This window comes from Porites lutea, chromosome 12 (assembly GCF_958299795.1).
Source record: "Porites lutea chromosome 12, jaPorLute2.1, whole genome shotgun sequence".
In the NCBI taxonomy this organism is placed as follows: Eukaryota; Metazoa; Cnidaria; class Anthozoa; order Scleractinia; family Poritidae; genus Porites; species Porites lutea.
Genome location: NC_133212.1, coordinates 13,411,044 through 13,424,387, shown reverse-complemented (window position 1 = coordinate 13,424,387; position 13,344 = coordinate 13,411,044). Strand labels below are relative to the sequence as shown.

General features: G+C 38.1%; 2 protein-coding genes across 2 annotated transcripts; one reads left to right on the top strand and one right to left on the bottom strand.

Annotated features, from left to right (window-relative positions):
- Nucleotides 1-540: 540 nt before the first annotated feature.
- Nucleotides 541-8,614, bottom strand: LOC140921557 (NADH-cytochrome b5 reductase-like). The gene is made up of 5 exons (XM_073371559.1): nucleotides 7,618-8,614; nucleotides 5,204-5,291; nucleotides 4,540-4,644; nucleotides 2,070-2,273; nucleotides 541-1,209 (listed from the first exon to the last, which is right to left on the bottom strand). Exons 1-5 carry the CDS (start codon nucleotides 7,971-7,973, stop codon nucleotides 1,006-1,008), a joined length of 957 nt encoding a protein of 318 aa, XP_073227660.1. The 5' UTR covers nucleotides 7,974-8,614; the 3' UTR covers nucleotides 541-1,005.
- Nucleotides 8,615-11,450: 2,836 nt separating this feature from the next.
- LOC140921303 (QRFP-like peptide receptor) lies at nucleotides 11,451-13,096 on the top strand. The gene has a single exon (XM_073371296.1). The coding sequence runs from the start codon at nucleotides 11,704-11,706 to the stop codon at nucleotides 12,706-12,708; it is 1,005 nt and encodes a 334-aa protein (XP_073227397.1). The 5' UTR covers nucleotides 11,451-11,703; the 3' UTR covers nucleotides 12,709-13,096.
- Nucleotides 13,097-13,344: the final 248 nt, after the last annotated feature.

Genomic DNA, 13,344 nt, shown 5'->3' with positions numbered 1-13,344 from the left:
GTTCATTGGCCCTCTTCAGCAAGTAAAGTGCGGAGATGTGGTGCTACATTTCACTAAAGTGGCCAAATGTTCACCAAATTTGGCAAGAATTTTGTCATATTGAACCGATGACGTCAAAATGACGTCAAAAGTGCAGTCTGGTTGCAGGTTATTGAACCGTTAACCGAGAAAACCCGGGGACGATGTTCAGTTGTTTTGGTAGTGAGAACCAAATGGGGTAACAGTCGGCGGAACATTTTACTCTTTCACGGCGAAATATTGTCTATAAACATGACAAGAACAGCATGACGACAAACGACATCTGCTATTTGGAGTGTACTTGCAGACCTGAACAGACCTTTAACTCCTTAACTTCCCCATAAAGATGCATTATCGATATGAACTTACATCGACCAAGGTTACCATGTTTTAGCTTGTTGTTAAACTTGGAATTATTTTGAAGGAATAATGAAACAATTATTGAATTCGGCTTTCGTAGGATAAGAAGAATTCTGCAGATCTCGGAGGGTGTTATCGAGATCTGCAGAATTCTTCATATTCCACTCAGCCTCATTCAATAATTGCTAAATATCCTCAAGCAGAATAATGAACGTTACAATATCAGATATCGGAAACGACACTGATTAATTTTTCCCACTTTTTAAAATGATCGTTTAATGTGTTCTTTTTCCTTGAAATATGGAGTTCAACTGTTTAAGAGAACTACAAATTGATACAAATGTCTACACGTTAGTAAGGCTCTATGAGAAAATGTCACTGAAGAAAGTCACATGCTGCATCTCAAAAGTGTAGTGTTTTACAGGTTTGTCTCTCAATTTAATTTAAATAACAGTAAGGTATTGGTATCTGCCAACTTTTTGCCAGCCTGATACCTTCTATATACATATAATTAGTGTTAAAATATTTACAAAACTTATTGAAACATCACCTTCGAAGGCTTATAAAATGGACGTTTGTCGAAAAGTCTTGCGTTTGTTTTCTATTCAAAATTAACCAATAAAAAAACTAAAATTTAAAATACATATCGGAGGTGTAACCCAAGACTTTGAGGTACTTTATCATGTCCTTGTCAAAGGATTTGGTTCCACAGATCAGCACCTGAACATCACTTGACGGTCCAGGCATCTCACTTGATACGAGCTCTTGGTTGATTCTGCCGTAAGACACGTGATCTCCATACTTAACTTTTGATTGGTCAGAATCACTCCCCTGAAAAGAAGTCCAGATGAGATCAAAGTGCGTTCCTAACATCCAATGTACACAAACCAATCACATGCCCTTTGTTTCTGTTTGTGGTCTTAGAGATGATTTTAATTCATGACACGTCTAACTTACAGGGTAAATGCAGCAAGATAGCTACGACATACGTTTGACATCTAAAGACCCTCCGTGGGAGCAGTTTTCCGGATTGGTGATAACGGGAAGGAGCGAACGGGTCGTGAATAAAAGCGAGGGAGTTAAAACCAGAAAAGTCCTGATCCCAAATTAACTACTAGCCTCCACCCCTCCTTCCAAAGAAAAAAAAAACATGAACAAACAAACAAAAGCTTTTTAAAACAACGAATGTTCTAGTACTACATGTTCGTTACAAAACTTCAAGACAGCGTTTTACCGCAAATCTAGCCTTTCCTAACACCCTTAAATATACCCGTAAAAGTCCTAAAATCGATAAACTTCAAAACCCAAAAATGTCCTTAGCACCTTTCCGTCACCACAAATCCGCTGTCATAGAAGCAAGCGGAATTATTTATCTCCATCATTCACAATTCTCATTCGTGTCGTGGGCTTTCTTTACTGTTATGTGGTTATTTAAGAACTGCACAGTGTCAAAACTACATCCATCGCATTAAACAAAGATATATACATTATAGCCAGTCAATTTCTCCTATCCCTAAAATAACTTGATGCATGCACTAAACACAGACAGATTTTCGGAGAATCTGTTGAGCCTACACCGTAAAATATAATACTTTAAAATATTCTTTCAAAAGATGGTATCAGTTCGTTACCAACACGATTGCCATGAGTTACTCCTTATCAATACATCAGAAATAAAGCATACAACACACCTTGCTTATTACGTACAGCACTGAAAAGTTCCAGTAAGCCGTCATGTTATCAAGGTCTTCCTTCATTAGAATATCTTCGTATGTTCGACTTGAGTAGACCAAGTGGATAAACGTTTCATCCCCCTCATTGTCCACAATTCCTCGAATCACTTGAAGCATTGGGGCAATTCCAGTTCCTGCTGCTAACATGCCAATTCGACGGTACTGAAAATAAAATAACAGAGAGAGCACCTCTTTAAATTTTACAAAACAGAGAGCGTCTGGTTAACAAATAAGCTGACGGAATTGAGAGCAAAAGTGGTTTTCGCCATTTTTATTAAAGACATGTCCACTACATGGCTGGCACAACCAAATCCTGCAAGAGTGAACACGAGACTGCGTAGTATTCCGACAGAACAACAAGTAGTATTAACGCAATATTGGAAGATTCTGCATTTCGCAGCTTGGTATTCCCTTGAAAGTATCCTAGGTTTTTGTTAAAGTCTGCGTAAGATTCCACGTAAGATTTCGTAAGATTTTACTTCTGTTTCTTCCAAAGACTTAATGTGTTTCGTGAAAGATTCCACAAGACTTTACACGATTCTGGGTGAGAACTCAGAAGAATTTACAGCATTCTCGGTTAGATTTTTTTTGGATCTTTACACCATATAGGTAAGATATCATAACAGTAAGATAATACATAACCTGTATAAGGTTCTGGTTAAGATTTCGAAAGATTTTGTACAATTCTGGGTATAATTTCGTAAGATTCTTTTAAGAGTCTGAGTAAGATGTTGTAAGTTTTCATAAGATTCTAAGAAAGATTTCAGCGGAAAGCTCTACAGCGGAAAGCTCTCAAAATAATATTTGGCCAGGTAGACTACCGTATTTATTCGAATAAGCGCCGAACCTCGAATTGGCGCCCACCTCGAATAAGCGCCCATCCTAAAGGCCAAAAAAGTTAATAAGCGCCCAGCCTCGAAAAAGCGCCCACCCCACCCCACCCTTGTGGGTTACAATGAGATTGAAATTAAATAAGTACTAATATAAAGAGACTTTCCCGAAGACAGAGTTTTCTTCAGAGTAGGGGTAGTTTACAAAAACCTTGCTTTGTTACATCTTCACGTTTCGTTATGACCATTTATTGTTTTGTTGCAAAATAAACATACTACACTTGCTGAAAACGGTGAAAATCGAATAAGCGCCCATCCTAAAGGCCAAAAAAGTTAATAAGCGCCCAGCCTCGAATAAGCGCCCACCCCACCCTACCCTTGTGGGTTACAATGAGATTGAAATTAAAAAAGTACTAATATAAAGAGACTTTCCCGAAGACAGAGTTTTCTTTAGAGTAGGGGTAGTTTACAAAAACCTTGCGTTGTTACATCTTCACGTTTCGTTATGACCATTTATTGTTTTGTTGCAAAATAAACATACTACACTTGCTGAAAACGGTGAAAATTTAATAAGCGCCCACCTCGAATAAGCGCCCACTCTCAAGGTCCAAAAATTTAATAAGCGCCCAGGGAGGTTAATTGAATAAATACGGTATACGGAAGCCTTGGTTTTGGCCGGCCTGGCCTTGGCTGGGAAAGATTTGGTAAGACTTTGTGAGATTTTTTGAGACTCTCGGAATGATTTCGTAAGATCTTTGGAGATTCCGGGTAAGATTCCGCAAGATTTTTATAAGATTGTAGGAAAGATTACGTAGAATTTTATATGATTCTGGGAAAGATTTGGTAAGACTTCGTGAGATTTTATAAGAGTCTGGGAATGATTTCGTAAGATCTTTAGAGATTTCTGGGCAAGATTCCGTAAGATTTTAATAAGATTTTGGGTACCATTTTGTGAACTGTCATAAGATTCTTGGTATGATTTGGTAAGAATTTACAAGATTCTGGGTAAAATTCCGTTAGACTTTAATAACAAATTCTGATTACAATTTCGTACCGTTTGATTCTTATCTGTCATTTCGTCATCTGAAATCAAATAAACTTGTTATAGATCTTTCTTTTTCCCTCGTACAATCCCTGAATAAAACTCATTACTGTTGACTAAATGCAGTGCTATCTCAAGTTGAACATTAAGCTCTTGTCAATACTATGTCTTATTCTACTACATGAGAAATTTCTGCAATTTGATTGGCTTAGAGCAGTGGTATTTCAGCTTAATTTGAAATACCTACATGTGAAAATTACAAACCTTTTGTGGGTAGTAGTATAAACAAATAATAGCATGATTTGTACGTGATATTTGGCATAAATACCACTCGTGATATTTCAAAATTGTCTCAAATTTCACTCGCCTAACGGCCCGTGAAATTACGTATAACATTTTCGAAATATCACTCGTGGTATTTATTCCAAATATCACTACAAATCATGCTATTACCTATACTAATACCGCTGATCATTCCTGTAACTTCACATCCCATATAGGAGATTATACAATAATAATTTAGATTTAGATTTGAATTTAAAAGAAACTGAAATACCTGATTTGGTCTGTATAAAAATCTTCCGAATGGTCCTCTCCATTCAACCTTGTCTCCTACTTGTAACGTTTTGACATAACTCGACATCTTACCATCTAAATATACCTGAAACATGGAAGACAAGCAGTTATTTTTTTATGCAAAGAATTAAAGTGTTATATGTAGCAACTAACAATCATAAACGAACTTCACGACTCAGAAAAATTTAATTAATAAAAATGCGTGGAAAGAATTCCAAATTACCACATAAACTATGGCCATTTCAACAGTGAATTTCCAATCAGAGCCAGAGTGGAGACTCTACTTCAAACACCATGGTGCAATCACTCTTAAGTACAGTACGATGATGGTACTCTACGGTAGTTAAACTCAGCAGTTCAAAGGTTAATATAATGGCAAACAAAATCTCTTTCCAGTGAGAACTACTAAAGACAAAATAAAGACAAGAGCCCTCTTTAATTTTTCTAAATTGGCTTAAGCATGCACTTATGTAATGAGCAGCCCATGAGGTATGATGTTTAACCTCTGTAGCTTCTTTTTGTTAATTTTAAAAGTGGACTGTTACTATTTCAACACATATAAACTGCGGGAACTGATTCTTAGAAATCTACACTTGTGTTATAGCTCCAAAAAACAGAAATCTTACAAATGCAAAGACACATACCTTGATGAGTACATCAAAGAAACCTGAGCAATGTGTTGGAGATATTGGTGTGTATTGCCTAGTGATAGCCTTACCATCACACTTTCCACTGAAATATAATCACAATCAATCTGCTTTGAAAAACTAAAAATACATTAAAGATCACTCTAGGAGGTAAATGATTTTCGTATGGTCACTTTTGTATTTGCCTTGCAATTTTCTCAGTTTAGTAGACTTCTATGACACAAAATTTAATAAGAACAGGATCGTACCCTTTTTTAACAAAAAATTCAAGCACTTTTTGAGAACTTTCAAGGACACTTTTCCCATTTTTCAAGAACTTCCTTCAATGCAAAATAAAGCCTTGAGTCTATGTATTTTTTAGTTCTAAATCCACAACATGAGCAACTTATCCTGAATGTCTTTCTGTGTTTGCTACCAAAATTCAAGGACTTTCAAGGCCTTAAATTTATATTTTAAAATTCAAGGACTTCCAAGGTGCATGCAAACCCTGTAAGGGGTTGGTCAAATTACTAGATCACTCAGCCTCTATATAGCTTCAAATTGCTTGGTGTACAATGTAGTGTGTGGAAGCATATCATCTTTGAATGCTGTGCCCTAGTTTGAAATTGTGACCTCAACCCCCCTCTCTCTAAATAAATACATTATTTAGTAATGTTAATTTTTCTGCAGTGTAAAGGTACAAATTGAATCTTAAGCAAAATGAATGCATCCTTTTTGAAAAGATGCATTTTATACAACATGATATTAGAATTAGGCTCAATAACATTTGGGTTTTAATAATATGAAATGCATTCTGTTTTGGGTTCTATGGTACCCAGCATAAGATGTCTATGAAAAAACTATGATTACCTAGTTGCCCAAGAACAAAAGGAAGGCTCCAGGGGCCAAAAAACAATGCTAGAATGCAGCCTTGGGTTTGCATTCAATTTAAATGATTACCCTGGAGCCATTAAGCTATATATAGAGGATATTACATGGTGGCGCGAAGATACGAATTTTATTTGCGAGTGACAAAACAATATTTTACGAACGAGCGCAGCGAGTGAGTAAAATGGTGCTCGTTTGTAAAATATTGTTTTGCCACTCGAAAATAAAATTCATATCTTCAAGCCGCCGTGTAATGTTTTTTTTTATTATATAGACAAAATGACATCGATAAAATAATAGAGGGAAATTACCAAAATTACATCATCGATAAACTCATGTGTGAGATTATTGAAAATAAACCACTCGGGTCCCGGATGTAGTTTTTATGAAATTTACGAGTGGTATATTTTCCAGTAAAACACTCGTGTCTATATAATAAATACATTTAAACATGTGTTTAATCTATTTTGTGAGAAAACAATAATTGCATTTGTACAGGATGGATAGCCAATAATAATATTATTATTCATGATTCCTAAAAATTGCCCTTTACTGATTCATTCTTGGCAAGCAATGCATGTCACAATAACATGGTACAGTGAAGGAGATGTAAATGGTATAATATTATGAATGCTAGAATGGTTTCAATCCTGGTAAAATAAATATCTGCAACTGAAGATGAAATTGCCATCTTTGCTACAACATCTGCAAATGTTTCAACCTTCAAATGGCAGACCTACCAACCCCAAAAAGGCAAAAAATGAGAAATTCTGAACCTAGAGGTGGAAAAAGTAGTGAGAAATGGGTAAAAAATAATGAGATGTCCCAATTTTGCAAGTGGTAGGATTTCCAGCAGAGATTATGGGTGCATTCCTTTGGGATGATCCGGATCAGGATCACTAATCCAAGATCACTTGGATCATGGTAGATCAGATGAACCGATGAATCCATGTCCAGAAAGGATTCATCGGTTCATTTGATCTACCATGGTTCGAATGATCTCGGATCACTGATCCTGATCCGGATCATCTCAAAGGAACGCACCCGGCTATGGGTATTGGAAGTCACATATCACTTTAAAGCTGGAGCTGTGTACACATACATGTAACGATCCATTTTACAATTTAGGTCTTGTAATTTCTATGTTTTGCTGGCAACCATCTTGAAACATGAAAAACAGTAAGTCTGCGCAGTTGGTGGCAGGGACAACTTGGGGTAGGCTAAAAGAATGTAATCAAATTAATGCGACTACTAAAGGTTTTCTTTGTATTGAGCTGACTATTTATTGATATCTAGCTTGGAAATGAACCCTACAGCTTCAAAAATATTTTGGAGTTTGAATTTTCAAGAATGCGTAAGAAATCAGTTGCCAACTGGTGAGGGCGTGTGATTGGTTGTGAAATCGTGAGACTCATAACAAAGTGGTGAGACTTGGCAAGTCTGAAATGGCTATATTATGATGACCATCGGTTTGTACAGAAATTAAGAATCCCCTCATATTATGAAAATAATTACCAAGCAGAAAATCTATCATTCTTTCATACCTCATTATCAGATGCTGTCCAATCTTTATCCCAAGTTTCTTGTTTCCTGGAATGTTAAACCTGTATATGCAGGAATCGCCAGTAAGTTTAGTAATAGTTTCCAGTACAAAGGATCGAAACTCTGAGCTACTAAGTGCTTCATCACAATCTCCAAGTTGCACATCACTATTTTTCCCAGTTTTTATTTTGTAACATTCAACTTTCCATTTTTTCACTTCCTCCTCATAAATGTCAAAAACACAAGGAATGCATCCAGTACCACAGCAGTCACTGTCAAGTGGTTTTTCGGGCGGTTCAGGAAGACTTACAGAGATACCTTTTTTGTTCTCACTTGAATGTTCTCCATTTGCAGCCATTGTAACAAACGCACTGTATAATCGTAAACACTGTAGTGCTTTCAATAAAAATGATATTTTACGTCAAAAATAAATTACCGGTTTTCTTGTAATCATCGTGTGGTAAAAAACGCTATCATAAACTATCATAAACTAAGGTGGTTAGCTTTCTTGCTAAAGTTAAACTGCGCAAGAGTTTACCAGAGCTTAGTCACAGTACACGAAAATCCGAGTTAAGAAACTGTCGCGTCAAATGATAATAATTTCCGACCAATCTCCTTTTTCAAAAGGGAAGTTGGAAGTCTTGATTCTAGTTTTCTTCTGTACACAAGCTATTTTCAGGCTGCTTAAGTTCACATTCAGCAGTAGACAGTCTTGGTAGAGTAGAGTCTCTTTGTAGAGTGCAGTCTGTTCCCAGAAGCAACGAAGTCCACCAAGAAAAACCTTCAGAACGTAACTGCTTTGATCCAGTATAAACCTCTCCTTCTCGCTTCCTTTTATATTTCAGTTTTTGGGATCCTTGATTCACCGGCTTATTGTCATTCATTGTTATCTGCAGAACGTAAGTCTTTACAAGTAAGTCTTGAGACTCTCAGCCGCCATCTCAGCCGCCATCTTTAATAGATCTACAAGCAAGTCCAGTCCCTCCGCGATAAAGTTTGACAGGAACACAGGATCCCCAGTACGCGACCAATATGGTGAAAAAAACGTTTCTCACCACAAATTCGCGGCTCCAGCCATGGGTAATGGAAGGATTTGAGGTAGTGTTTTGGACCAGTCAGAGCTTCCAAATCTGAATGATCAGCTGAGTAATTATACCAAACCAGGGGCCTAAGAAGAAACAAAAAGTTAACTGTGGTGATAATCGTAAGGAATTTGTAACGCATTTTTTGAAAGAAATAAAACTTAAACTTGACGTTTCGCATGTTCAAACATTCATCTTCAGAAGTAATCATTAAATAACAACAGAAATTGAAATGCAGAGTAAGTAACTAGTTAAAGAAACTGCAGTAGATGACATTTGCTAGTAACTGATTTGCATATAAACAAAGCATGCAAAATAAATAATGGTAAAGTTTTTCACTGCTGACATTTTCATTTAGGGAAGGTCAGCGGAGTCCCCGTTATCTTGCAATGGGTGTCCGACCGTCCTCTTGCCAAATTTTTTAAATGGTCCCATTTGAATTTGTAACCAGTTGAAGTGACATTGTCTACAATAGAGATGAATGACTGCTAATCGTAATGCTGTGAACTGTTCAGTTTTCAGTCACGTTAACCACGTTCAGTTTTTACCTACCGGTACGTAGAAATCCTGGCAGTCCCAACAACTAGTCTTATAAACAATGGGCATTTGAGTACGAGTGAACCCGTCACGCGTGCTTTGGAAAATAATCTAGAGGTCAAAGCAACCGTAAAATTTATTGATCCAAGCGCTCAGCTGTTTGGTGAGGATTCTGCTTTGTAACCCTAAATAAGGTCGAATTGAGACGACTTTCTTCCTTCCAGAGCCTACTGTTACCAGGTTTCTGACCAAATACAGCGGCCGATCCAGACGTTCAGATAAGGTGAAGGGGGGGGGGGGGGGGAAGGGGCGGACGGTTTTCCAAACCCTGAGATAAGGAAAGCTGGCCCTCCTGGGCCCCTCCCCTGGATCCACCACTGAAATATAACTTGTCATAAATACTTCCATATCCACTCATTTCAGTACGTGTGCCCAAATTTTATCTTTGATTCAAGTATTAGTCTGGCAGGCAAGGTGGTGTCTGGCAGGCAAGCTACCGACGAACCTCCTCCTCACGTAAGCCACACCTCCCATAAGCGACCGCCAATCCAAAACACCGAAACTTTCCCAGTCAAAGCCTTACAGTTGCAACCTCTTGTAAACGACCACCTCGCGTAAGCGACCGCGACCACTTTTTGGGCGTGAAAGTTGAATGATTTTCTATTGTTTTTAACCTATTGTAAGCGACCACTTGACACTTAGAATATACGAAGAACTTTAGTAACAACATGGAACTACACAAGGCGTAAATTAGAAATTGTATGCAATAAATTATCTTCCATAAAGTAGATGTGCTCGGACCTCTTCTTGGAAGAGGCGCCCTGTGGTTCGATTCTTGTAAGCGACCACCTCCCGTAAGCGACCACTAAGTCTTTGCATTTTGGGTGGTCGCTTACGGGAGGTTAGACTGTTTTAAAAAAGCAGTTTGGTTAATTTTGCCAGTTGCCGTACAAGCTATTTATTTTTTCATATGACTTTTTCGTCTCATCCGAACTGTTAGCTACCCTGATGGGTTCAGTCATGGGCCGTGCGTTTCACTGTTAGAAGATTCTAGGGGACATTTTGTCTTTGTGCCAAATTTTTCAAGAGACCTTTTTTGAAACAATATAATAATCGCAATGTCGTAGGTCGTGATAAAGAAATGAAAAACCCAACCTCCTAATCTTAGGTAAGTTCAGGGTTCAGAAAAACTCCGACTATCTTAGACGAGTGGAAAAGTGATCTTGAAATTGTGTCTTTCTCGAGCTTTAGAATTTCTAGGCAATACTGATTTGCTCCTTCGAACCTACAGTTATTTTGGGTGCCCCTGATATATAAAATGTCAGCAATCGAGCAGGACCCCCTGGGTACTTTTTCAAGAGTCTTGGGCCCAGAAGACCAAAAAAAAAGAATGAAAAGAAAATAACAGCCCCATCGTAGCCAAAAGTGGCTGAAATAATGCTGAAATTGACGCTTGTGATGTTCTGGAAGAGTTGTCGAGATACAAGTGCACTTATGATAATGATATCATTATTAGATACTTGACGAAAGAGAGGGTATCGAAAAAATTGCCAACTGGTTCACTCACAAGACAATTGGGCCAGTGCGAGTCTGTTACATTTTCGGCATTTTACAACCTACTCTAGCCCAGTGGACACCTTGTTAAAATGTCGCTGACACTCGATCCAGAAATATGGACAGCAGCTCAATCCCAATTAAATAACGAACTTCAGAAGGAAATAGAGCAAGGCGGGTGAAATTCGCAGGCTTGTCTATTTGACCTATTTGTAATGACTTGGCCAGCTTTAATATAAAGAAACAGGCTACAAAGTAGGGTACGAGTAGGCACTTCATATGTACCTCCAATCAGCTAAGTTGGCTAATGATGCAGTAGTAGGAGTGGACTTCGTTTCCGTTAAACATCTGTCATCAGCGAATAAACAAATAGCAGGGGGCTCTGGGAAAAAAAACACGGGCATAAAGTGTTAGATTACCCACCTCATAAAGCTTAGCACAGTCTTAACGAGAGAACATTAAAAGCGCATGAGACGCAACACACGAGGAAGCAAACCGTCCCGACGTATCTTATTTGACTTAGTTTAAAGCATATCATCATGAAGCCATGAGATCAAAAATTCCATTGGCTTAGTGATACAAACCTGAATAACCAACATCAGACTGCATTTTTATGGTCGGTTACAATCCATCTGATTATCTATTCGACTCTATTTTCGTCTTCCGTTGCCACGAGCCTTCTTTTATGCGCCAAGAGAAGTGTACAAGGCTCAGAAAGTCCAATTTATTTTACGATCTCAGACGCTGTGGTCAACCTTATTTCATTCATGGTTCGGAAGCGGTTTCTTTTTCGGAAAAGTAAAGTAAACACAACTTGATCAACTTACACCAAACTGATTAATACTTGATGGATCGCACATTCCGGCTTAGTAGAGGGATTCGTTGACACGAAAAACTGCCAAGAACCTTGTAGCCATGGAAGAAGAATCAGCTGATTTAGGCTCAGGTCAAGTAGGCGATGAGTTTTCTGCGGATCCCTACATCAACCCAACATTATTGTCCCTACAAAGTGCATGGTATTCTTTCGTATTCACTCTCGGAGTGATCGGCAATATCTACATAATCTTGACGGTGTGGTGCCGAAAAGAAATGTCTTCTACAATCAACTGGTTCATTGTAAACTTGGCATTTAGCGATCTAGGGATTTTGCTGATCTCTCTTCCAGCGCAGTACATCCGAGACTATTTTTCGTGGCCATTCAATAAATTGACGTGCCAGCTATTTGTTCCCTTGAATGAAGTGTTTTTTTGCGTGTCAATATTTACACTCACAATTATAACCATCGAGAGGTTTCGGGTGATTTGCCGTCCGTTTAAGCCAAGGTTGACCGAGAAGAAAGTCAAAATAGTCATTGTGTTGGTCTGGATTGTAGCCTACTTGGCCGTCGGTTTACCAGTGTCGTTTCTTATGGAGGTAGAAAAGATGGACAGTGACCTAAAATGTGTTCTGAAATGGCCCGGTGTCCTGCAAAGACGCCTCCACACTTGTTTCATCGCCACTCTTGTAATCGTACCGTTGCTCATAACTGCAGCTGGGTATGCTGCGATTGTTTCAACAATGAGGAAGCAAAGCTCACGAATCCGTGCAAGAACAAACTCCATCAGTAGTAACAGCTTGACATTTCGCAGGGACATGATTTGCTTGCAACAAAATGCCAAACTGATCAAAATGCTTCTGCTAATTGTTATTGTGTTCTGGGTATGCATGATGCCCCTCGCCATTCTAGCGTTGGCAAATGAGTTTGGTAGCATAAACATCAAACATGGACTTTCTGCATTTTGTGTAGCACTTTTCTTCAGTAACAGCGCTTTTAACCCCATAGCTGTCTACGTCATGAGTTCAGAATTGCGAGAAGGGCTCTATAGATTATTTCGGAGAGTTTTAACATGTTTTACTGGTCAGATTCTAAACGAGTTGTGATAAATATCGTTTTGACCTCGCCATTGTGCTGTGTAAACAGCTATTTTAAAGGACTGTTTTATTACATAAACTCCCCCGACGCGGTGATTTCATTATGTTTATTCACTGGTTTATTGTATGTTACTTCAATCATCATGATTTAATTAACTTTGCGGTTGGTCAGAATATAAATTCGTGAGAGTTTGGATTTACTGAAAATTTTTACGCGCAGATTGGAAGTCCTTAGAATGTTCATCAATCAATGTGTGGCCTAATTAATCTGTTTCATTCATTTGAACTTCAATATATTGCTATGCGAAAATTTGAAGATATAATTGAACGATATGTCAAAAAGATAAATTTTTACCTATATTGATCATGTCCAAAGCGTCGCGTCGTGAGGTAGAAAATAATATATATAGTTTCGAATATCGTATAGGTGTCGTTTTAGATACTGGTACATTACTCGAGAGATTAGAGAGGAACGTGACTTTAAAAAGGTGTAGATAACAAAGCAAATAGAAGCAAAAACAAGAAACTGATGCAATGAAATTGTTGATTGTACGGTCTCTTCAACACAAGGGTTTCGATGGCCTACACGTTAATCTCTGACCTCTTTTCCCACCCACCTCCATCGAGGTCGTTTAAAAAATAACA

Coding starts and splice junctions, on each gene's coding strand:
- LOC140921557 (XM_073371559.1), bottom strand. CDS start 7,973: ATGGCTGCAAATGGAGAACATTCAAGTGAGAACAAAAAAGGTATCTCT. Junction 5,292..7,617: donor GGACAGCATCTGATAATGAG/GTATGAAAGAAT, acceptor ATTATATTTCAG/TGGAAAGTGTGATGGTAAGG. Junction 4,645..5,203: donor TCTTTGATGTACTCATCAAG/GTATGTGTCTTT, acceptor TCCATGTTTCAG/GTATATTTAGATGGTAAGAT.
- LOC140921303 (XM_073371296.1), top strand. CDS start 11,704: ATGGAAGAAGAATCAGCTGATTTAGGCTCAGGTCAAGTAGGCGATGAG.